The sequence below is a fragment of the Pteropus alecto genome, unplaced genomic scaffold (assembly GCF_000325575.1).
Source record: "Pteropus alecto unplaced genomic scaffold, ASM32557v1 scaffold223, whole genome shotgun sequence".
NCBI lineage: Eukaryota > Metazoa > Chordata > Mammalia > Chiroptera > Pteropodidae > Pteropus > Pteropus alecto.
The window spans coordinates 541,481-567,389 of record NW_006434441.1 but is presented as its reverse complement, the minus strand read 5'-3'; the positions used below and the strand labels follow the sequence as shown (position 1 = coordinate 567,389).

General features: G+C 36.3%; 1 protein-coding gene across 1 annotated transcript in view; it reads right to left on the bottom strand.

Annotated features, from left to right (window-relative positions):
- MGAT4A (mannosyl (alpha-1,3-)-glycoprotein beta-1,4-N-acetylglucosaminyltransferase, isozyme A) overlaps nt 1-25,909 on the bottom strand; it is a 92,212-nt gene that overhangs the window by 41,073 nt on the left and 25,230 nt on the right. Inside the window, exons 2-4 of the mRNA XM_006909416.3 lie at nt 10,268-10,435; nt 8,658-8,798; nt 499-632 (exon numbers count right to left, since the gene is read on the bottom strand). Of these exons, the coding sequence (XP_006909478.1) occupies nt 499-632; nt 8,658-8,798; nt 10,268-10,435 (443 nt within the window). The remainder of the gene's footprint in view (nt 1-498; nt 633-8,657; nt 8,799-10,267; nt 10,436-25,909) is intronic.

The following is a 25,909-nucleotide window of genomic DNA, read 5'->3' as shown; positions in this document are numbered from 1 at the left end:
CTAGATCTTTTTAAGAAACTAAAATACAAGTAATATAATATTCCTCATTCACATATTTATACTTTTTTGAATAATAATGACAGCTGCATAAAAGGGAGTACTTGGGAGGATGGAGAAGGGGTGGAGAGAATAGAGATGACAAAACCCTGGCCTAGGATAAACCTCTCTTAGGTATCAAAACTCCCAAAGAACAGCAGTGCAAATCTCCAAATTCAGGTCCTAGAGCTAGAAATGGGGACTCACTGTTCTCAAAGATCTATGTATGTGATGTGACTCCACTGAGGACGGCATGCTACTCCTGGGTTGTGACTGCAGGACAGAAGTTAAGTCAAACATAACAAGATAACAAACGACATAACTTAAACTATCAGATGAAATATATTATTGTAGACTTTACTCATCACATTTAAAAAAAATGCTTATAAAAGTATATTCAAATATTCAATTATTGTTTCAACTCTTATTATATGTAGTAAAAAATAACAATTAAATAATTACCTCTCCTATGAAGACTACTATTACACAGTCCAATTTCTCTTCAGGATATAGATTGTCAATAAGGGAATGAAGAGTTTCCATGAGGTAAGATTTAACTTCTCTCTTCACTGTAGGAATTCCCATTACTATTGAAACTGAAACAAAATAATGATAGTAATTATATAAAAAGATTTTACAAAGACAACACAGAAAAACACCACTATTTCGAAAGTATTATACTCGCTCACGTTGATAAAAATAATTGAGGGATCAAAATATACTAGAAAGAAAAATAATCAAAGGATATACAGACATATACATAATACTATAATCCTTTTCCACATGGCTTATCCATAAGAAATAATGTTAAAGAACCAATATAAATGAAGGATATTAAACCTCACATTAAAAACAAATGACTATAAAGTATAAACAACATATTTAATTATACAATTAAACCTCAGAAACACTAAACACATCTTAGAGATTAACGTCTCACATCTCATGTATACGATGCACCGAGAACACAACGCCCCTTCTGTGGTTTCCTTGTCAAAAACACATCACCTCAGTCTAACCATGAAGAAGCATCAGACACACCCAAATTAGGGGAATATTCCACAAAATAATTGGCCAGGACTCTCAAGTGTCAAGATCAGGAAAGACAAAGAAAGAATGAAGAACTATCCTGACTGAGGAAGACAAAGGAGACATGACAATTAGGTGAATTGGGATCCTGAGCTGAATCCCAGAACAGAAAAATAATAATGAAAAAAAAAATTACAAAATGCGCATAGGAGCTAAGGTTAGTCAACAGTATAACATCAAAGTAAATTCCCTGGTTTTGACCACAGTACTATTGTTACATAGATGTAAACATTTACAGCAACTGAGTGAGATATGTGGAAACTGCGTACTATTTATGCAACCATTTTTTTGACTCTAAAATTTCAGTTCTAATATAATGCTTGTTCTGAAATGCAAATATGTTCCTACATCACTTAGTATATTAGGAAACAATTTCAGTACGTTAACTTCAAATTTGCTTATGCGCATTTTTTTCTCTCGAACAAGCACTCACTAGGTGAATGCAGAAAACTGTACCCATTTGAATTGAGTTCAGAACAGAGCAGCATAGAAATACACAAAATGCATACACCTCCAACATCTACCAGCTGCTTCAGCTTGCAGTGTTGCTATGAACCACACCTATCCACATCTGGTGTTACAACTTTTTGCCATATTTCAGAGAGCCTTGCACCACTTTCCCAAAGCTTCCAAGCTGCAGTCCTTCTGAAGCTCACTTTAACAAGCAAACTCCGGGTCTTTTTCAAGGTAGAATACCATACATATTATAGTAATTTTGTATTTCTTAATCACTTAACGTGTGTAAAATTGTGCCACCATTTTTTACTAGGTTCTTACCTTTTTTTATATGTAATTGACAAAGTTTTTGAGTGTTGTAATCCTAACCCCATTTTTCTCATATTATTGTACACAATTCTGCATAGTGCAATAATTTTTAGGAATGCATATACTGTTATAGTAAAACTGTATTTCACAGAAAGTTTTAAAAAGTAACATCTTTTAAGAAGTCTTAGTATCCTACGTGTCATATATATCTGTAGAGAAATACTTTGCAAATGTTAAAAACAATTAAGTCTTAGTTATGTAACAATTTATTGGGGATACTACAACATACTTAGAATTCACAGAATTCTAAAGCTAGAAGGAAGCTTAAAGATCATGGATCAAGGTGTCTACTACCATGATTCTGCAGATAAGGAGAGTTTAAGGGATGTCCCTAAAGTTCCACATTCTCCTCTTCCATTTTGAGACAAAAGAGTTTAAGGGCTCCAAAAGAGATTTGTTGTATTTGTTCTGAACGTATTTACTAAAAACCTGTTAAAATAGAAGGTGTTATTCTAGCTGATAGGGATATGATAGTAAAAAACACAGATATGGTCCTTGCCTAATTGGAATATTCTAGAGGAGAGGAAAAGATAAAATAATACAATCTTCGAGGGTAATATGTACTATACAAGCTAAAACGTGGCAATATTAGAAAGAGTAGTGGGGGAGGGGAGGGAGAAGTACCTGTATAGTGTGGGTCATGGAAGGCCTCTCTGATATCAACTGAGCTGGTAATTAACAATGAGAAAGAACAGAGAAAGAACATTTCAGAAGAGGAAATAGCAAGGCCCTGAAGAGACAATGATCTTAACATAGCTAAGAAACAGCTAGAACAGAATGTATCTAAAGCAGAATGGGCCTAGAGTCAGAGAATTAGGGGGTCAAGACCACATAAAACCTTAAATTTAGTTTTAATTCTGAGTGTAAGAGAAAGCCATTGCAAAGTAGTAAGAAGGGGAGGGACATTATCCAATTTGTAATTTTAAAAATTTTCCAAATTTTGTGGAAAGACACAAAAGTGTTACAAGCAAAGGCATCTGGAGGAGATCAGTTAGGGAGTGACCGCAGTAATTAAAGGAAAAGATGGTGGTTTGAATGAGGGTGTCTGAAGGCGAAGAGGCATGGGTGGATTTGGGGCATATTTCAGAGACTCTCTTCAATGAGGCTTAAGACTGGGAGAGACAGAAGAGGAGGTCGAATGGTGACTTGAGTGTGTGGCTGGGGACCGTGTTGTGAGAACCACACGTGTGAGGGGGAGAGGCCCCAAATCAGGACATCTGTTCTGACAGTGCTATCCCAAGATGCTTGGAGATAGGATGCGTTATACTGGAAGCAGGTTTCCATATACTTTAATCTATCTCAGGATTTACAGTAAAAGTATTTTAAATATTTAGAACAAAGAATAAATGTATAACATCTATGACACAAAGCATTCCAAAGAAAGGTTAACTTACATGGAGTTCGAAGATTCCATTTATGGTAAAGGCAAAATACATGCTGCCCCATTTGCAAACACAAATGGTATAAAGTTATAATGCAAACTGTCTACTCCCTACTAGTCTCGGGTTAAGTTCAGATGGCATGTTTAGAGAAGCCATTTTCCCCGAATATAATGTTTTGGAGTCGAAATTTAAATTCTTTAGTTTAAGACAAGGCACTCAAGGACTCCAAAAGCATGAAAAATGAAAGTACTGATTGTAGCTAAACTCACAGAGAGTATCCATGTTTGTGGTACTTCACAAAATCACCATAAAAAAGACAGTTTTTCCTGTCTTCTGGGTACAAAGTAAGATGGCACTTCCTGGTCCCCATGGAGCTGGGAGAGTAACGAAGCGGGTATGACTAGTAATGAACAATGAGTCACCCCTGTAACCCGTGGCTGAGCACGTGGAAACTCCTCAGAGGTGTGTCTCTTGCCCAGCACAGCAGCCAACAGCACTGGAGGTGCTGGCGACTGCTCAGCCAGCCTGGGTCTTGGAGTGACCAACACTGCACAAATCCGCCAACCCCAATGGACTGACATGCACTTGGAGCTAAAAATAAATAAAAGAACCCTGTTTTACTTGGACCACTGAGATTTGGGGGTTGTTAGTCACCCAGCTTGTCCTATTTGATACAACGTCCTTCTATGGCTTACAGTCTAGAAAATGTATGTATTCTAAGGGATCAGAGTTCAGAATAAATATCTTAGATATGGCCGTATCATCCTTCTAGGGAGCAGCAAGGTAGACAAGGAACCAAAGAGAAATACAGCCAAAGGGCTGGCTGAACTACATTGTTCTACTGAATTATTTCCAGTATTTCCTATTCAAGTATCAACTGTGTGTCTGTAGTGCATTATGCACTAGACAGTCTAAATGCAGTCATAAGATGAGTAAGGTAGCTGCCTCACGGTGTTTATAATTTGGTGGTGTATCAACTGTTATTTCAGTTTTCTTCAGCTTCTTTGGGAAGTTTTCAAATAGTACTTATTTCCTTTATGATCAAGAAAAATTTAGGAACAATCTTAATTTGGCATTCTTAATCGTCGATTACTAGTCTACCTTCAGTTTTAACTGAATTATTTTCCTTTTTCAATTGATATTCATTGCTAGTCAAACGTTTTTGGCCTATCATGCTGCCTAAGGTTTGATTTTAGTGTATATATTTGATTTTAGTGATTTATTCCCCACTTCTTTCCTTATATTCCATGGCACTATGTTTATCTCTACTGTCTAGTCATACCTTCTCTGTCTTCATTCACTTCATCTTTCTCTTTCCTGAAAACTAACTGCTAGAGAACCTTCAAGGCTCCAGGGGAGCCTAGGGGAGCTCACCCATCTTCGTACTGCCAAAAACCACTACTTGAGAATGCCGACTTGTAAAATTCAATCTAACTCAGATCTTGTCTTCAGTCCCAGATCTAAGTATCCAACTGCCTATACTCCACTGTGATAAATCAAAATCATCTCCTAACTTAACATATCCAAGTTGAATTTTAATCCTGTTTTGCAAACTAATGCTGTAAAACTTTTTATTGTCCCTAATCTCGGAATAGCACCCACCACTCGTCCAGTTGCATGATCCAGAAACCGAGGACTTATCCTTGACTATTCCCTCCACCTCAGCTCACAAAACCAGGCCACATATGTCCTCATACATTCAAAAAACTCCTAAATCATCATCTTTCTGCCTCTACTACCATCACTATTACCTCAAGTACAACAGCCTCCTACTCAGCCCTTTCACATCTACTCTTCTTCCCACATCCTCAATCACTCTTCTCATAGCATCAAATATGAGCTTTGCAAAATTTATATCTTAAAAGTCATCTTAAATAATTCCTGCTTAAAACACGTCAGTGCCTTCTTTCTTCTTAGAATGAAAGCCCAAATCCTGTATATGGTCTGCAAGGTCCTGCATGGTCTGGCCTCAATACATTTCTAGAGTCTCATCTTGTTTCATGCTTCCCCTCACTCTACACTTCATCTATACTGGCCTCCTTCCATTTTCTAGAACATTCCATCACAGGACTTTTGTGGTGCTCTTCTCATTTTCTGGAATATTCTTTTCTCCCATGTGGTAGACAGAATAATGTCCCCCACAGAAAGATGTCCATGCTCTAATTCCTGGAATTTGTAAATATATTACCTTATATGGCAAAAAGGACTTTGTGGACCTGAGAATATTGAGATGGGAAGGTTATCCTGGGTTACCCAGGTGAGCCTAATGTACTCATCAGGGTCCTTAGAAGAGGAAGGCAGGAAAGTGAGGATGAGGGAAAAATGTGACAACAGGAGCAAGAAGGTCAGAGTCAGAGAGATTTGAAGGTGCTATGCTTTAAAATTGAAGGGGCCAAAAACTAATGAATGTAGTCAAGAAGCTGGAAAAGATAAGAAATGGACTCTCCTCTAAAACTTCCAGAAGGAACACATCCCTGTCAACACACTGATTTCAAGACTTTTGACCCCCGAAAATATAAGATAATAAACTTCCGTTGTGTCAAATCACTCAGTTTGCAGCAATTTGTTATAGCAGAAATAGAAAGCAAATACACCCATTTTCAGCAGTGAACGACATACTCCAATCTCAGGTCAAATGTATTTTTTAAGACTTTCCTATGCTCTTTAATTAGGTCCAATGCCCTTTTTATACGTTCTCAAAGCATCCTTTATATCACCACTTAAGGCTCTAAACTGTGCATTATTTATATACTTGATTATCTAATACATTCACCCTTGAATTGAAGCACCACACTTGCAGCCATGTCTAATTTTGTGTACCAGAGTACCTGGCTAAGTGCCAGGCACAGACCTGGTGCTCATGGATGTTTTACTATAGCAAATACATAAAAAATGGCCTGTTCTCCACCACCAATCGGTAACACCATTTGGGCAGGTGACCTTTAGGTCTTTCTCCAGCCATCCTGCTCAGCACTCAATGCCCTTAATTTGAAGACCTGTGTGTGTCTTCAACCCAAAAACGTTTTCTTCTATTATATATTTATTTCCTCTCTTCACTCTTTGTTCACTCCTTCTGAATTTCCTATTAGATGGATGTTAAAATATCTGTCGGCCCCAATTCTTTGTGCCTTTTTTGCTGGAATAACTACACAACCTTTCTGATCACTAATTTGATCTTCAGCTGTGTCTACTCTGCTTATCAGTCCATGTATGTCTAATTTTAAATATAATCATTAAAATAAAAACACAAAGATTTCTAACATTCTTTTATAAGTTATGAATTGTTCTCTCTCGTTCCTCTAAAAATACATTGATTATTTTTGTTTTTAAATTATAATGTGCTTGCTCTAGAAATTCAATTTTCTTGAATAGTAAGCTATTCATGATGTTGGTTTGCTTAAGTATTTGGTAATGTTACTGTGCCAGATGCCTGTTACCCACTGTGGTCGCTGTGTCTATTTGCTGTAGCCTACCACTGAGGCTACAAATTTTGTGATAGGCTCTGGATGTGGTATGGGTGGAGTGGGCTGGTAGTTTTTGTTCTGGATGTGAGAATTCCAGTCCCCTTCTGGAGGGTATGTAGATGCCTGAAGCACCATTATCCCCTTTTAGCCTTAGAAAGGCTTAGTTTACCTGGTCTGAGTGCTATTCTTTAATCAGCCTGACTACTGAAGAACAGAATTTTTTAGCAAGAAGTCATTTTCCTTTGATCTAAAAAACAGAAGTTCTTAATATAAAGTCCCTAAATAGGTCTTAGGGCACCATAAAACCCAGAAATTACATACGAAATTACTTTTCCTATGTGCAGTTTTAAAATAAGAGGATAGTTTTACAAGGATATCCAAAGGGTTCTGTGACTCCAAAAATGTTAAGATTCACTGCCTAAGGATTTAGGAAGGAAGATTTTTAAAGTAAATGTGAGGATTTTCCTGTTTCCTGTTTCCTGAGTCTGCTTTCTCTCTCAAAAATATTGTCAGCTTAATAAGAATGTTAACTACTGGTTAACCAAGATTTCATTATATTTATGATGGATAAAATAATAAACAAATGGGATGGAATAAATATCTTCAAAAGAGAATGTCACATTCATAAAATAAGAACAGACTACTATAAAAAATCTATTAGTAGTTCTAAAATTTTAAATGACTTTAAAAATACTTGTACTACTTCTTTTCATTTGGTATTCTTATTAATAAAGACCAACAAATGCACTAAATGGCCAAGGCACCTTACCCTAAAAGTGATTATTAAAGGGAGAGATACGATATGAACTTCAGAAATAATTAATGATCAATGTTCTAAAGAAAATGCTTTAGAATATGCTATACATCGTATTTGTCTTTTTATATCTAGTATCTTCTAAATATTTCCTGAATCATAAAAAAAGAAAAGACTTGGTCTGAACATGCTATTTTAGGAGTCATTACCTCTTTTTATAAGACAATGTATAATTTTATATAATTCATAAGACAGAAAGATGACAGAACTAAAAAAGATGAATATAAAAGCTTATAGATCAATTAATATGAGAAAATGTTACCCGCCCCGAAAAAAAACAGTAAAGTACCTAAGAATCCTACTGAATCAAAAGCAGACTAAATCAGCTTTTCAAAAACGTTACCACAAAGACAAATTTCAGTATCTATGAAGTCATGGTTTTGTCATTTGTTAAAGACGTATAAAGAGACCAAAATAATGTTTTGGTCTCTACAGTTAAAACTCTACAAAGAAAAATTAACAATGTCAAAGTGGAGGAATGAAAACATAAGGGAATAGTAAACAGGTCCCACAAGGAAAACCCAAGAAGCTCTGATAGCTCTAATGAAAGGGGAAAAAAAAGCTATAAATTATCTCTTGGTTATAATAGAAAAAAAGAAGCAATCCAAAGTATGTCAATTACTTCATGAAAGATAAAATAAAGGTAACTATATACTTCCATCTCTTTAGGAAAAAGTAGGGACAGACATAAGACTTTCTTGACATGACTGTAAAAGCTATTGTTGAAATAAGATACAAGGAGAAATAAGTCATCTCTCCACCTCTCAAATTTTAAAGTTAAAAAAAAAATGACAAAGGTTTAAACATTTTTCTACCTGGAGATGAATGAGCTTGAACTAGATTTCTCATTTTCTTTTTCAGCTCTATTACTCTGGTCTACGGAGAAAAATGTACAACTCCTTTCAGCGTGGACTTCAGAATGAGTCCTAAACAAATCTACTATGCCCAGAAAAAGAATTATTCTTTGACCTGCAGACTTCTAATGGTCAATGTAGTACTCAATTAAGACCAGCAGGACAAACACAATAAGAAACAAAATAAACATACCTCCTGTTCTTCCATTACCAATCTGCACAGCAGGTTGAAGGCTTCCTTCATTTTGAAATAAATGAGGCAAATGATAATAAATGCTTGGCACTTGAAGAGACTTTTTGCTTGTTAACTCCTTTAACAGCTTTATGGTATTATCTGAAACACAGAAGTATAATTAATCCACAGGTACACCTTACTTATAGATGTTGAGGCTTTTATAAATATAGCAATGAAATTTATGAAAACTAGAACTAAAGAATTTTCTTTCCTCATTTCATACTTTGGTGAATGAGATCTCCATTTAAAATGAAAAAGAGGCTTTTGTAACTAAATTAAATACTCTATCAAATTTTGGTGATAATGTGATAAATGTTTCAGCTATTTGGAATAGCATCAAAAACCCTAAAATATTTCTGTCCTATTATTCAATAATTTCCCTTTTAGGACTTTAACTTCCATGCATTCACTAAATATTTAGTGATTACCTATTCTGTTCCAGCCACTGTGCCTTGTGTTTGGAAATCAACAGTCATCAAAACACAGATTCCGTTTTTAAGAAAGTCACAACCTAAGGAAAATAATTTAAAGATGACCAGAAATGTGTCTGATTTATATACAAAGATGTTCACTACAGAGCTATAAAGTGGCAAGAAAAACCATCCAGGAAAATCCTATTTGCCAATTATAGAAAAATGTTTAATACATTACAGTACGGAATTAGCTGTCAAATTATACAGCCATTAAAAATGGTATTTTTGAAGTTATTCAATGACATAGTAAATGCTAACAGCATTACTTCAAGAGTAAAAAAATCAGGCTATAACACAATAACAATTCTGAAGAAAAATATTCATGGAAAATAGAACCAAAATGTTTTAACAGAAATCATTTATCAGGAGGCTTGTGGGTGATTTATTTTTATTACCTATATCATTCCATAATTTTAAATGTTACTGTACCATAATACAAATTTCAGAATCAGAACAGGAAATAAAGAGCATGAAACTTTAATAAGGTAGTGACAAGAGGAATTAATGGTAAAGGATTAGAACTGATGATGCTAAATAAAAGGTATATTAAACTTAAAAGATCATGTAAATTTGAAGGCACCTGATTATTTGCATGTTTCAATGTAATAATCAGAATAGCACAGAAACAGAGAGATGATTACTCTGATGAGAAGTTCTCAGAGACGGAACTAGTCAAATATCCCCAAAAGTATCCATTATAAAACTTTGTATTTTTTTCTTATAAGTCAGATATAAGAGCACTAATTGCTTCAAATAGCTCAAAGATTATCTAGAATGCATCTGAGGTCCACATAAGCCACAACATAAACATGTAAAGCACAAAGTTAAATTTTAATCTTTTTGAATACAATTATAAAAACATAAAAAAACACTATTGTCAATGAAATTTATAGTACTGAAATTTGTCACTATTACTCTCTTAAAATAAAATCTAGCAATTAATAAAAACTGTCTTGTAATTTACCATAATAGAAAGTTTTGTGAAAGGTAGCAAATGCTGGCCGATAAGCTACTCTACACAACTTTCAAATAAAATACTTTACATAATCCTTTGAAAATATAATCTTTTTATAAAACCAAAAATACTATTTGTACCTGAAAATTTATTCAATGTGTTCTTTCTTCCATTTGTTTCTGCTCCTACACGCCTGAACTGCTGTACAATGGCACTTAGTTCAGAAGAGCGCTGGGAGATTCTGTGTTCAGCTATTCGAAGACGTTCTTTCAAAGCAAGAAACTCTCGTTGATAAGCAATCAGTTTTTCTAGAAGCAAAACCAAGTTATCAGTATATTTCTTTAAAAAAAGAAAAAAATCAAACACCACAATCAAAACAGAATTGTAAGGTTAGGAATTTTATAGTCACATTTTCCAGAAACGGATATTCATTTATGTATTTGCTGATAACAAAGTGAAAATAAAAAAAGCCCTGAAGAGTTATATAACAAAGCTATCTACCACTAAGTGCGCTCTGAAGATCTGTAAGAATGTGAGCACTTTCTCCTTAGCATGTCAGAAATTTAAAGATAGGGAGAAAAAGACAAAAGGTATTAGAATTAATACTTCAACTATAAAGACCACATGTATGAAGACAGAGAGATGAGGCACTGAAACGGATGATAATATAGCAGAATCATTCATTTCCATAGGCTAAATGTTTCCTCTGTGCTTCCCATTCTGCAAAGGTTTCCCTAGGCCAGACTTTAGGCAAAGTCCTGATCCTTAAACACACAATTGGGTAGATGGAAGATGACCCTGGTCAGAAGTCATTCGTTTTAATTTAAGAGAATCACTACTCAGGAAACCTGGTCTAGGAAATTAAAGTAGATGTTATGAGGATACATGTAGGCATTGAAACAACAGTATGAGATAGATTAGAGACAAAGCGCATACTGAGAAGAGGCCCAAGGACAGAACTGGACACCAAAATCTAAGAGATGTAGAAGAAAAACTATTCATTTCTCTTGATCAGTAGTGCCAAAGGGTAGTTGAGGCTATAGCAGTAGTAGTATGAGCAACTTCCATACCTCATTAAACTAAGGGAACAATGATTTTCAACTTCCATATCAAGCTAGATAATCCAAGGCTACTATTTTGACATCTAAATTAAACACACCTTAAAAAGACATTTTTTAATTTAATATTATAACCTCAGTTTTATTCTAGCATAAACTGAATAATAAACAGACTTATAAAAAATAAATCTGCATGTTTCATAAAGCTAGTCTTAAAAAGAGTCAATTGTACTGTTCTTTGTCCCTTACATAAAGGCCCACACAGTAAATATCACTTAAGAATTCTGTGGCAGAGAAGTAAAGTCTCTCCTGCTTAACTGTCATGCTTCCTTGTACTGAATAATGAAAGCCATGTGAGCATCTGTGTTCCTCTTGATGTGCTGACTTTAGAACGAAAGGAAGAACAGGGGGTTGTGATGACGCAGGAAGCTTCAAGATGCCAGCAAGGTTCTATTAAATGACGTGGGTGGTGGCTGAATACAATTCATTACTATACATTCATGGTTTAGGCACTTTTCCACATGTGTAAATTCATAATAAAAGAATCATTAAAAGATACTATTCACAAACACAAAACTATGAACAATTACAGTTTACACTTGAACAACATCAGGGGTTGGAGGCCTCAACCCCCAACACAGTGGAAACTCCACACATAACTTCTGACTCTCCAAAAACTTATCAACACTATTTTCAACTTGCAGTTGGGAATCCACAGAAGTGGAGGGTCTACTACACTGGTAGCCACTGTTGCCTGAAAGCCTTACAGGTAACATGAACAGCTGATTAACTCACTTTGTGAGCTGTGTGTATTATATACTCTATTTTTACAATAAAGTAAGCTAAAGAATATGTTATTAAGAAAAACAAAAAATAATTTACTGCATTTATTTTTTTCCAGTTCTTTCTGAAATTGTGTTAGTTTCAAGTATACAGTACACTGGTTAGACATTTATATAGTTCATAAAACAATCTCCTTAATTGCTCTCTCCTCTGGCTCTCCACCTAGCCATTACACTAATGCTCACTGCATTCCCTATGCTGTGCTCCCCATCTCATTACCATCTATCAACTACTAATTTGTACCCATGCAGTTTAAACCCACGTTGTTCAAATAATAAATAATAAATTCAATTCTTTTCAAAATAACAATGACTCTTTTTTGGAATTTGGAGTTTGACATGTGATTCTAAAATTCATCTAGAAGAGAGAACGTTTTTAAAGAGCTAAAAATATCTAGAAATAAGGGGAACTTGCTCTAAGATCAGAACATACTAGAAGGCTACAGTGTAGACTTCCAATTAAAACAGTGTAGACGAGCAGGTCCAGAGAGTTGGCACGGGCCGGTTATGCAAAGCAGACAGTGCCAAAACCAGCATGAGTGAACTGTCCCGAGTTCTCCCCTCTTTGTGTGAGCACATCGAAACCCTCTCCTTAACACTTACACAGCACTGACACAGCGGTTTCTATATATCATCCACCATAAAAGGAACAGAAATCTTTGGAGAAATAACTTCAAGATGAACCTGCAGCATTCTTGTGTCAAGAAAATGTTATTTAAAATAAAAAAAACAGGACTTGTCAAAGGGCTCAGGAAGGTACTTGAGGGGCTCCCACTGACCAATATCGGGACAATTTAAGCACCAAAACAAATACTGATGGTGACAGACTATAACCTATTGAATGAAATAAGAATCCTTGAGTCCATATCAGTAACAAATAAAAACTAACAGATGAGGGAAACATGTTTCTTCTGTACACCAACTAACGAACGTAGAAGGAATGGTGAATGTAGGAAAGGGCCATTTTGGAACCGCCAGAGCAACGACTGATTCAGGCCAGAATCAAAAATGAATGTTAGGACTAGCAGGTGAAAGTCTTAATAGGAGCAGGACAAGTACATCATCTCAAAGTGTCTCCCTACAAAATACTTATTAACTTACAAAGGAAAAATGCTAATTTTACTGTGGAGAAATCTAGCTGGTGTCATCTTAATCAAGTGGTAAAATCATCTCAGCAACAATGAAATAGACATCACATGTCTCCTGATGTGATGCACAGGACACACACCTCTTTTATGTAGTACGCCTGCCAAAAATGCATAATAGAAATCTAATCTCAAGGAAATATCACAAACATCCAAATTGAGGGACAATGTACAAAATAAAAGGCTCATACTTAAAAAATGTCAAGGTCACCAAAGACAAAGGCTTTAGGAACCACCCAAGATTCAGAGACCAGAGACTAAAGAAGACATGACAACCAAATGCAAAGCACAATCCTGGATTGGATCCTGGACCAGAAAAAAATAAATGCTATGAAGAACATTACTGGAAAAAAACAAATATAGACTTAGAGAGTAGCTAACATTGTCCCAATTTCCTAAATTTGACACTTGTACGATTAAGTCCTCACTTAACACCTTCGACAGGTTCTTAGAAACAGTAACTTTAAGCAAAACGACATGTAACAAAAGCAATTTTACCACAAACTGATGTATATACAGAAATATTCTGTTGGACCTTAACTCTTGTCTATATAAATTAGTCTGTGGTAAAACTGTTTAAAGTCGACAAGGTTAGGTGAGGGCTTCCTGTGCTGTAATACTGTAAGAGAATTCCTTGTTCTTAGGAAATAAACATTAAATTATTTAGTGGTAAAAAGACATAATTCTGTAATTTACTCTCCAATGCTTCTGAAAAGAAACAAATATCTACAGAAGAAAAATGTTCAAAATTGGTGAAAAATATAGAGAAGTTATTTGTACTATCCTTGTAACTCTTCATTTGAATATTTTTTTTTTTTTTAAATAAAAAGTTTTTAAAAAGCAAGCAGGAGGAGTGATGGCATGGAGGTTAAGGCTTTTGGTAGAAGAATGTGGCTCTGAATGCACCTCTGGCCTTACATGCATTTTCTTGGTACTGGTTGAAACCACCTTCCCAGAAGCCAGCTTCACCAAGTCTGAAGAGTGACCAGTACCAATGGAAAAATACTCCCACTCTTGATTCCAAAATGCTCCCCTGCTTTGAGGTGAACTGGCCATGCTTTGGGAAAGATTCCTGGAGTACATGGACAGAGGGTAAAGTCACAAGTATTTTCCTTCAGGCCCAGATGCTGTTGCTGCTCTTCGTCTGGAGCCCATAGCTATGAGGGGCTCCAAGTGGATCCTTCTGTCTTTCTTACATCCGCCCTTTGTTTCTCACCCGACCCTTCCTTATTAAAAGGATTCTCTTCGTGACATCAGAGTGAGTCTGCTCCATCGAGCAAACCAAGTCAGTGAAAGGAATAAGCCCTGCAGGGAGAGGAAGACCACAGAATACCACAGGCTCCTTCAAGCAGAGCTGAGAGAGCCATGGCCTTCCCACAGCCCTCCCTTGTGGGCCACCCTCTACCACCCGCCCAGAGTTATGAGAAACTTCTAGAATTTTCTCCACCTTTATTTCCCACAGTACTACATGGTGCTCCTGAGGAGAGTGCTGTATCAGCTCCCAGAAGTTCAAACTCTAACACAAAAGACAGAAAAACTCCTTCAAATTAGTGATATATGATTGACAATTTTTCCTATTTTCAACCTTAGTAGCAAAATCCTTATGTTTGTTTTGCTTTGAATCATTTCAATGGTTTCCATGGGGGGACACTAGAGGAAACTGTGAGGGAACTCTTATATGATCATCTTACTGAGAAGTGCCTGGCTTTGTTTTCTGTTATTTTTATTGTACACAGACTCTACCTTTAACCGTAGAAAAGTATATATGCATATTAGACAATGAAAGCACAAATCATGTTCTGTACACCCAAGATGCAAAAATATACAAAATCTTCAAAGAAACCACTTGAATTCCTTCAAATCAAATAATCAAGTCAGTTTTCCAGTGAAAATGGTACCTTAATATTTGATCATTTTCGACAAAATTGGCAGTTTCATATGGTTCCAAAATTTAAATGACAGCTTTGGACTCAATTTAACTGAAAAAATGCATACAGTATATATAAAAAAAATTAACAAGCACAAAAGGACTAATAACTAACACCCAATGTATAGTATATAAAAACAGAACAGAAAACTTCATTTTTCAAACAACAGCATATTATTAGCAAGGTATACTATTGAATGCTGTGAGATAACATTAAAAATATGATTTGTATACTGAAATTAAAATTACCAAAATTAAACCTCCTTTCAAATTTCTTAATTTTATTAAACAATAAAATTCGGGCACTAAAAAGAATATTGACAAGTTATCTGGTCCATCTCTCTGTCCTTTACTACACTGAACTATTTTACAAATATAAATTTTTAAAAAATATATGAATGAGGAGCTCCCTCAGTAATAGATTACAAAATTTAAAAGCTTTACTTTTCAGAAAGTCATTGCCTTTGAAAAACATTTTATTTCACACTCATCATTCTTATATGACAATTTTTAAATAGGAAAAAGCCTAAATGAAATTATAAGCAATTTCCCACTTAAAATCTCTTAAAGAAATAATTTAAAAACTGGATTCAGACGATGGTTTAGGAGAACTAAAGCCTAGAAAAGCCAAAAGACTCGGCAAGCAGGAGTCCAAAGGAAATACAGGGAAAGAACAGAATTTAAATAGACCATTCTAATTAGAACAGACAGCTAAAAATAAATAAATAAAAATTATAGACAAGACTAGGTGTCTCACAATTTCTCTAACTTCGCCGTGCATAGCCACCACCTGGAGGAGCTTCTTAAGACAGAATTCTGGACCCCACTGCAGAGTTTGTGACTTAGGAGATCTGGCATAGTGCCTGCAAATTTCTAATATACTCCACAGCAGTGCTGAGCAGCACTGATGTGGCTGATGTTGTCCACAGGGTAGGCCTAGACCCCAGCAGCCTGGAAATCGATACAGCTCTGCCCTACCACCTCCTCTTCCACTCCTACATTTTAAGGGAGTCAGGACAGGAGGAGTTCATTAAAATGTTTTGAGCCATCATCTTCTACACTGCACTTGAGAAAGGGAAGGGTTCTGTAATATGCAGTGGACACCGACCAAGTTCCATGGTCTCTTCTAAGAGTTATGCAGAACAAGATCATTCCTGGCTTTGGAGTACAGTTAAGTCCTTACTTAACGTCATCCACAGGTTCTGTGACTTGGAGTTAAATGAAATATAATGAAACCAATTTTACCACAGGCTGAATGACATAAATAAGAGCTAAGTTCCTCTGACATCTCATCTAAGTCTTATGAAACAACACTGAGAGAAATGATGCTATTCGAGGACCTGCCACTTTCCAGTCAGGCTCCACCATATAAACACAGATGATAAAAAGACCTGCACCTTTCTAAACTCAAAAGAGGAAGGTGGGGCTCACAGATATGCAGAATTGTATACTTTATTTAAATTAAAACAAAGAAAATAATTCCATTTGTTCCTTTATGTTTTCATGCTTACGAAAAAGGATCCTAACTAGTAAATACCAGATATGATGAGGGTGAAGAATTTTCTGGAACACAATCACTATTTGCAAGTTGTCCCTTAAGTAATATAATCATTAACAATATCATTCCAAACAAGCTTCCAGGTAGAAGTCTATAAGTTAAAATCTGTCCACTAACCTTATAAAGCCTTAAGATAATCAAATGCCATTGCATATACCTATACACACTGTCTTCCTAGAAATAATTCCTTAATCTAAATAGCTTCAACCATTTTCCTTGATTTTCCTAGAGGACAGGGCAATCTCTTTTTAGTAATTTTATCATAAAGTCCCAAATTCCATCATCATAGTGAAATGAGGAAAAAAAAAACCAATAAATTGAATAATTTAGGATATTCATTAGAGTATGTATTTAGAACAGTTCTTTACTTTTAAAAAATACTGATAATGATTTTATTCAACCCAATTCTTTCAAATTCAACAAGCCATAAGGAGCTTGGAATAAAAATTATCAGACGGTTATAAACTATTCTCCTTAAGTTCTTAAACTTATTGGCAGATTTTTTTCCCATTATAGTGTTGCTTCATTCCCAAAAGAAAAAAAAAAATCTTGTGTTCTAAAAGATAATGGTATATATCTTCCTAGAAGGAATCCCTCAAGACCTAGCAATTTATTCTACATTAGAATCATCTTTAAAGAGCAGAATACTGATAATTAACCCATCTTACAATAGACTAGTTCTACCAACAAACATGGTGCCTCTCACTGCATATCGCCGCTTTTACAACCTACTTCATACTTTCTTCTTCCATCTCCTCACTTTCCTTTTGTTCCTTATTTTCCATCTTTCTCTCCAATTATTCTTCAACAAAACACTTTTCAAATTCTTCTCTTTCTCTGGATTTTTCATTTTCATCACAAACTTTATACCTCTCACCTCTTTCTTCTTTCACATTATTCACACTTCCCCCATCCAACCTGTAACATCCCCATTTTCTCTGTTGTCTTTTTCTGAAGTACTGTGGACTTTGTTCTCTAATTGATGTAAATGGTCCACTTGCCTGGAAACACTAAGTTTGTAGTCTTTTGTAACTTTCACTGAAAATAATTGAGAATTTAGGATTTTCCCTTCTTGTACTCATAATGGCAAAAAAGAAAGAAAATGAGAGAGGAAAACATTTCATAATTATTTGATGAATCAGAAAATGAATGTAGAGACAGGTATTATCACTCTAAACTCTAACAATGTTAGTGAAATTGACCATAAAAGTACAATCTCAGACTCTGAGTCTTCAGGTAACAATATCTTAAATGAATTTTCTCAAATTCAAGTTCAGGACCTCCAGAACTTGGTTACAGACCAAGATGGAGAAAGTGTACTACTACCTATTTTTTCCACTAAGTACGACAAAAACCCTGGACATTATATATTGAACAAACATAGAGAAGACTCTGGAAGATGAAGAGAAGAGGGCAGATAGATTAGACTTGGAGGCCCAAAAAACAACACAATGGTGAGTTCCCTGTGCTTTCTTTTTGCTTCATATATCCCAGCCTGAGTAACAGAGAAGCTAGCATCCTGGAAACACCAAAAGGAGCACACAAAAACATCTCAAGAAAAGCCCGCCTTTCTAACCAAAGGACTATGGGTGGAGCAACCTAGCAAGACAGAAAACTTTTAGAAAATAATTACTCTATTCCAACCAAACACCCTGGAAAAAAAATCCTCCCCCCTCATACATCCCATTGGCGAAAGCAAAGCAGGACATCTAGACTTCCATCGCTGATCAACTGTAACCAGGGCACGTGCACACGCACGCGCACCCTGGAGTGGCATCAAAGAAGTCATAGCAGGACTTTCATTACCCTTCACAGCACTGAGCGCCCCGATAAGGTATCACTGGAGGCCATATGGAAAGCAGTGACGGAGTATCTCCCCTGCTGTCAGCTGGAGTACTGTTGGCAGAGGCCTAATGGAAAATCACTCTCCCACCCCAGTCTGTCCAGAAGTAACCAAGAGCCCCTCCCCACTGGATTTCAATGGAGGCCAAGTATGCCTGGATTTCTATTCTCACCTGGTAGTAACAAGGTGGTACTCCCTCTTCACCTTCCAGAATGGTATCAGAAAAGGCCGGCAAAAATGGACAACTTAAATAAGACCCAGAGTTCCATAACATAATACCTCAAATATCCTGGATACAACTGCAAATCATTATCATCCTAAGAACCAAGAAAATCTAAACATGAAAAAATATCAATATCACAATGACACAGATATTAGAATTATCTAATAAGGATTTTAAAGCAGCCATCATAAAAATGCTTAAATGGGAAAGTAAACAAATAAAAAATAGAAACAAATGACAAAAAATAGAAGCTATAAAATACAGAAACGAATAAATATTTTAGAACAGAAAACATAATTGAAACAAAAAACTTAATGGGCTCAACAGCAGAATGAAAAAGACAGGAGAAAATATCAGTGAATCTTGAGGAAGACAAATGAAATTACCCAATCTCAACAGAGAGAAAAAAGACTGAAATAAAAAAATTACCAGAGCCTCAGGGACCTTTGGAACTACAACAAAATATCTAAGATCTAACATGCCTATCATAAGAGTCCCAGAAGGAAAAGAGAAAGAGGGCAGAGTGGAAAAAGTATCAGAAGAAATAACGGCAAGAATTTCCCAAATTTGGCAAAAGATATAAACTTACATAAAAATTCAAGAAGCAGAGAAGACCACACACAGGATAAACCTAAAGAAACTCATGCCAAGAAACACTATAACTGAACTTCAGAAAACTAGAGACAAAGAAAAAATCTAGAAAGTAATCAGAGAGATGTGACACTTTACCTATTGGGGAAAAAAAAATCGAATGACTACAGTTTATCATCAGAAACTACGGAAGCCAGAAGAAAGTGGCACCTCATTTTTTCAAGTATAGTCACGAGTCACTTAACACTGGAATTATGAAACACAATCTAAGAAATGTAGCATTAGGTGATTTCGTGACTGTGTGAATATGGAGTGCACTTACACAAACCTGCATGGTACTTTCATATGACTGGAAGCACAGTAGGTTTGTTTACACCAGCATCACCACAAACATGAGTGATGCGTTGTGCTATGATGTTAGGATGGCTATGATGTAACTAGGAACTTTTCAGCTTCATGATAATTTTATGGGACCACTGTCATATATGTGGGTCCACTGCTGACCAAAATGTTAAGTGGCGCATGACTACTGAAAAAAAGAACTATCAACCCCGAGTTCCATATCTGGCAAAACTATTCTTAAGGAATGAAAGGGAAATCAAGATATTCTCAGACAAAAAAAAAAAAATGGAATTTGTCATCAGCAAAAAAGAATGGCTAGAGGAAGTTCCTGAAATAGAAAGGAAATGATAAAAGAAGCAATCTTGGAACATCAGGAAGAATTGAAAGAGCAAAAGTATGGGTAAACTCAACAGACGTTCCTTCTCTTTTAAAGTTTTACAAATTGTGTCTGAATATAGAAGGAAAAAGTATAACATTGTCTGGTGAACTACTCAATGTAGAGGAAATATTTGAAACAATTATAAACTGGGGAGGGTAAAGGGACGTTAAAGGTGATAAGGTTTCTACTTTTCACTCAAACTGATAAATGTCAAGAGCAGTAGACCATAGTAAGTTATATATGAATACACCTAGAGTAACCACTAAAATATCGATACAAAGGGATATATTCAAAAACACTATAATAGAATTTTTTAAAATGTTCAAGTAACCCACAAGAGGTCAGGAAAAAGAAAAAAAAAAAGAAGTAACAGTGAACACAAATAACAGACTTCATTAAGCTTAACATCCCTAATTACATTAAATGTAAATAGCCTAAAAATACTAATTAAAAGATAGACTGATAGAGTGGATTAAAATACATGATTCAATTCTAGGCTGTCTACAAGGCTAACATCCATGGAGTCTTACTCAGCAATAAAAAGGAATGAACTTCTGAAACATCCGACATCTTCGGCAGATCTCAGTTATGTTGAATGAAAAATGTCAATTTCAATAGGTCGCATACTGTATGATTCTATTTATATAACACTTCCAAAATGACAGTTATAGTGATGGATTACAAATGAGTGGTTGCCAGGCACGGTGGGGGATGGAGGAAGGAGTGTGACTATAAGGTGGCAGTTCTATGTGGTGATATGACTGTTCTATGTCTTCTTAGTGGTGGCTGCAGAGTGTGCACGTGTGATAATACAGCACAGAACCGTACACACCCATAGAACCAATGTCGATTTCCTGATTTTGACCCTGAACACTGTACATATATAACTTCTCACAAGAAGTAACCACAGGAGGAAAATGGGTGAAGGTTACACTTTATCTCTGTACTGTCTTTGTAGCTTCCTATAATTCTATAATTATTTTAAATAAACAGCTTTTTAAAAAGCAAAACAAAAAAGAATCTATGATTTAAAAAACCAAACAAAAAAGATTCAATGAATTTCTAAGGACAAAAAAGGAAATAAAGCATTTTTATCCAGTTAGTCATTCAACTGGAAGGACTTCATCACGATGTTTGTCATAAGGACCCAGAACATCCTGTTTTGCTAAAAGGATGGGTAACAGTATTCATTTGTCTATTACGCATTTGTGCGACAGGATTTACTGAATAAGTTCATAAACAGACAAAGGATAAAGGCTGGTGTACATACAAAAGTGATTAGAAAGAGATGATATAGAAATACAAAAAATAAACTTCATTGGATTGATCATTCTAATTGGTGTTTATAAATTTAATAATGAAAATGTTTTGCAATTAAGGAACAAAGAAGACAGCCATCCTTACTTCAAAAAAATTAGGAGCTGCAGGTTTTTAAAAGTCTTGTGTTTTGATGATGCAAGTGCAGAAGAACTAGAAATAATGATGAGCTAGACTTAGTAGAGATGTATCTAAAATCTGGATTAGAATTTACAAGCAAGATGTGTCCCAGGCTCATGCACGACAGTTCATGGGCAGTTAAGCTGTATTCGAAGGATGTTGCCTATTCCAGTTTATGTACCTACCAAACCAGAAAAAAAGTGAAATAACGATTTGGCTTGGCTATGTTTAAATTCTTATTAAAATTTTTTTTTAAAATTCTCCCTTTATTCTTATCTGTTTATTACTTACAAAATTACTTACAATAAAAATAAAAGGCATCCACTGGACCCGGATGGTAAACACTGATATCTATTTTTCCTGGTATAATATAGGAATGAGTTTAGGGAAACTGCCTTTTCCTTCCATCCACAATTCTCCCTTCCCACACTATCTAGGGCAAAGCTCAATTTTTGGGGTCTCTAGTCTTTAGAACCATGCCACCTAAGGGGAGAAAGGATCAATGAGTCCAAGTAAGCATGATTTAGTCTACTCCAATAGCCCCTGAAAGGCCAGCTCTATATCTCCTTCACGTAGGAGGTAGGGGGGACAGTGAGGATGGCCCTACTTATACAGATAACAGAGGTGGAAGCTGCTACAAAAAATACAAACCCTGAAGTTCTCACTCGCGGGCTGAGTATACTTCTCAAAAATTCCTTAGAGCCTACCTACCAAATACAATGTTTTTTTATCCACCTTTCTGAATGTTGAAGTTTTTCATACACTCTGAAATTTCACATTTGCTTACCTCGGTGCTCATCTATCCTCTCTTCTTCACACAGACGGCACTGTAAGCCCTCATTTTATTCCCCACTTGGATCAAGCATTATGTTTGTGCCTTCCTGCACTCCCCTCCAACTACTCTGGACACAAAGCTTACTTTCTCAACTGGAAACCCTGGCTTAAGTCTCCAATGTTATCCCTTAATGTTACCTAGGATCATTTTTTGCTTCAGCATCACCAAACTGCTTAGAGCTCTCTAGGTACTGTATGAGTTTCATCCCTCTTAGTTCATACCATCTGCTTATCAGACCCACCCTTTTCTCTCTTCATTTGATGAAATTCCATTCATCCTTCAAAACACTAGTTATCTCCCCTGTGAAGCTCTCTCTGACCTCTGTCTTGTTTAGCTCCTCTTAATAATGCTTTATCTTACACACTCCCGTTTTGTACCTACTACATACACTGTACTGCAACTACATACATATTTCTTTTTCCTACTAAACTCTGAGTTCTGGGGTGGCAGGTGTGCCAGGAGTTTCCAAGGCTGCACCCAGATCTGTTATTCACTGGGATTCACGGGACGCAGCACACAGTTGTATTAGCAAAGGAAAAAGGCACATGGATAAAAGTCTGGAGGAAACCAGGTACAAGCTTCCACATCTTCTCCCAGTGGAGTGGTTTGGGACACACTTAATTCCTCCAGCAATGAGTTCTGACAACACATGCAAAGTGTTGTCTACCAAGGAAGCTCTTTAGAGACTAGGTGCCCAAGGATGCTCCTGGAGGCTAGTCATGCAGGCAGACTCTGCCTAGCACATACCAAGATTCCAGACTAATAAGGAAATCAGGTATTCAGCAGAAACCAAAGTGTTTGTACTGACAGTTTAGGCAAATGAACCTCTCTTATCACGTAGGGGAAGTTTTGTATCAGTGTTTACCAGCCAGGTTCCCAGATGCCAGCCAAAGGCTGACCCTGCAAGTAGGCCTTTCTAACAATAAGCAGTCTCAGATCTGCTGTTAACACATCTCTTTATAGCAGGAGTCAAATTTTAGTCACATTTTATCCCTCAGTGCCTTGTAGAATGCCAGGTAATGAGTAGCAATGCCAGTGAACTGAGGCGAGTCCTCTTAAATTTTAAGAATTATCATCGGAAAATGATCAGTAACATATGCAGAATTTATCATAGCATTATTTATAAGGTGAGGTTAATAATGGTAATTATATAATGGAATAGTATGAGCACACTAAAAATCATAACATGGGAAACATTTGTGATATATTAGGCAAAAATGTAGGTTATGCAACATGCACAATATGATGTTAATTATCTCATTTATATTTAGTACAACAGCTCTCAAACTTTTTGGTCTCAGAATCCCTTTACACTTTTCCAAATTAGAGGATCCCAAATACCTCTTGTTTATATGAATTATAGCTATCAATATTTGCCATTATTAGAAATTAAAACCAATAAACATATAAAACATTCACTTAAAATTCATCTAAAAACAATAAACCCATTACATATATATTTTTATCAAAAATAACTATTTTCTAAAACCAAAAAAATTTAGTAGAATGACATCTTCTCAAATCTTTTTTAATGTCTGGCTTAAAAAATAACAGCTGATTTCTCATATCTGCTTCTGCTATTTCTTATGAGAGTGAAAAAGGCAACCAAATATTTATCAGTATGATTATGAAAACAGTCTTGAATTTATGAACCTCCTGAAAGGGTCTCAAATGCCCTCAAGGGCCCTTAGACCACCCTTTAAGAACCACTAGTCCAGAAAAATGAAAGAAAATACACCAGAACAGTTAACATTGCTCCAGCTGCTGGGATCCGTTGATCAGCACTTTCATATGTCCACGCATTTATGTTATGCTTAGTACACTGATCTACAAGTACACTGGTCTCATTTTTTATGCCATTCTTGTCCAGTCTTGTCTTTTCTGACAAGAGTCAGAAAAGAACAATTAGTTGTCTCCCCAAAACCTGACAGGCAGTCTTTCCAAGGCAGCACAAAAAATTCAGTTAGCTAATAATGTTCTGTAATAATCCAATGTTCTCAATGTAGTCTCCTCTAATATGTCAGCCATGAATAACACCCTTTCAGAGTTAAGCATACATCGACCACAGATTCCAGACAATCTCGGAGCAAGCACAGCACATGTAATGCTTAAGAAGCTTTCCAACCTAGAAAAATTAGATTAAGAAACTGTGTTTAGGAAGTGGATGCTAGCCAACGAAGCTGAACATAAAATAATACCATACCAAGTCCAAGGGCTAAATCTGCCAACTTTAATATAGGAACAAGAAAGGCTGTTGGCCAACTTGGCAGAATCTAAGTTTGTATTCTAGGCCTTCTTTAGGTGCTCTTTTAAAATTAGGTCCTTATTTATAATACCTCGGATATTAAAGACTTTTTATGTTTTTAGAAATTCAGTGTGGGAAAACTTTACTATGCCATGATTTTACATGTATATAGTTAGAGCTTGAAGAATTCTAGGTGTAATAGTTTTCAACTCTGGCTGTATTATTAGAATCACCTGAGGGAACATTTAAAAAATGCCAGGAGTCTTTTCTTACTTCTGGCATCACAGACAGAGGAGGCCCACAAATCCTCTCCCCCAAAAGCAACCATAAAACTGGACAAGAGTCAAAAGAACTATTTCAGTGCTCTGGAAATCAACCAAAGACATACAACAAACTGAGAAGTGTTCAGCTGTGGAAATGATGGCAGGTTGGTAAGAAGAGCAGAGGGCTGTGACTTTCACGCTAGGAGCTGCCCTCATCCCTCTCCAGCTCTACCACTTCAGAAGTTCTATGAGGTGGAGTAGGCCTTAGAACCAGCAGATTCACTGCCATGCCAGAGGGGATGCGTGTGATTTGGAGTGCTGTTAGTCAGAATGGCAATCTCAGAGGTGAATGAATGTGGAGACCAGTGGCTCTGCTGGTCTGAGGCTGCACCCTGCCTTGGGCCAGCGATGGACTGGCAGACTGGCCAGACTAACAGGGAGTGAGACAACTTTAGGCGGCTTAACCAACTCTTTACATATCCCAGGCTGACTGGAGGCCATGGGCATGCACAGCAGAGACCAAGCCACCCAAACACTCCTTCCTGACATGTATGCACACAGAGAAACTGAAAAAAGACTCCAGAAGCAAGAAGCTAGGTGGACTGAAAACAGCCGACACATGCCTGTGCTCCCCAATCCACGTCAGCCTCCAGAATAGTAGGGTGCCTTCCTTACCAGCGCAAGTATCGGTCTTCAACCGCTTACCAATCTTTGGCTGAACACTATGCTATGCAGACACAGGAGCAGCCACTCTAGGAAACCAGGCTTAGAAAAAATTAAAACAAATGTGGTGAGACATCAGTAGTCATATGCTGTACAAGACACAGACTGTGGAGGTTTAGTCTAGTAGTGTTACTAAACAAATGAGCAAACAAATGAGCAAACAAAACCACCAATACCTTCCAGGTAACAAGTAAGAATCTAGAATTGCATCATGTATTATCTGAAATATATAGTAGTCAACAAAACTTTACAAGACGTGAAAAGAAAAAAGAAAGTGTGACCCATACTCAGGGGGAAAAAACAATTAAAAGCAGTCAATAGAAATGGTCTGAGTGTTCCCAGATGTTGAATTTAGCAGATGAAAACTTCAA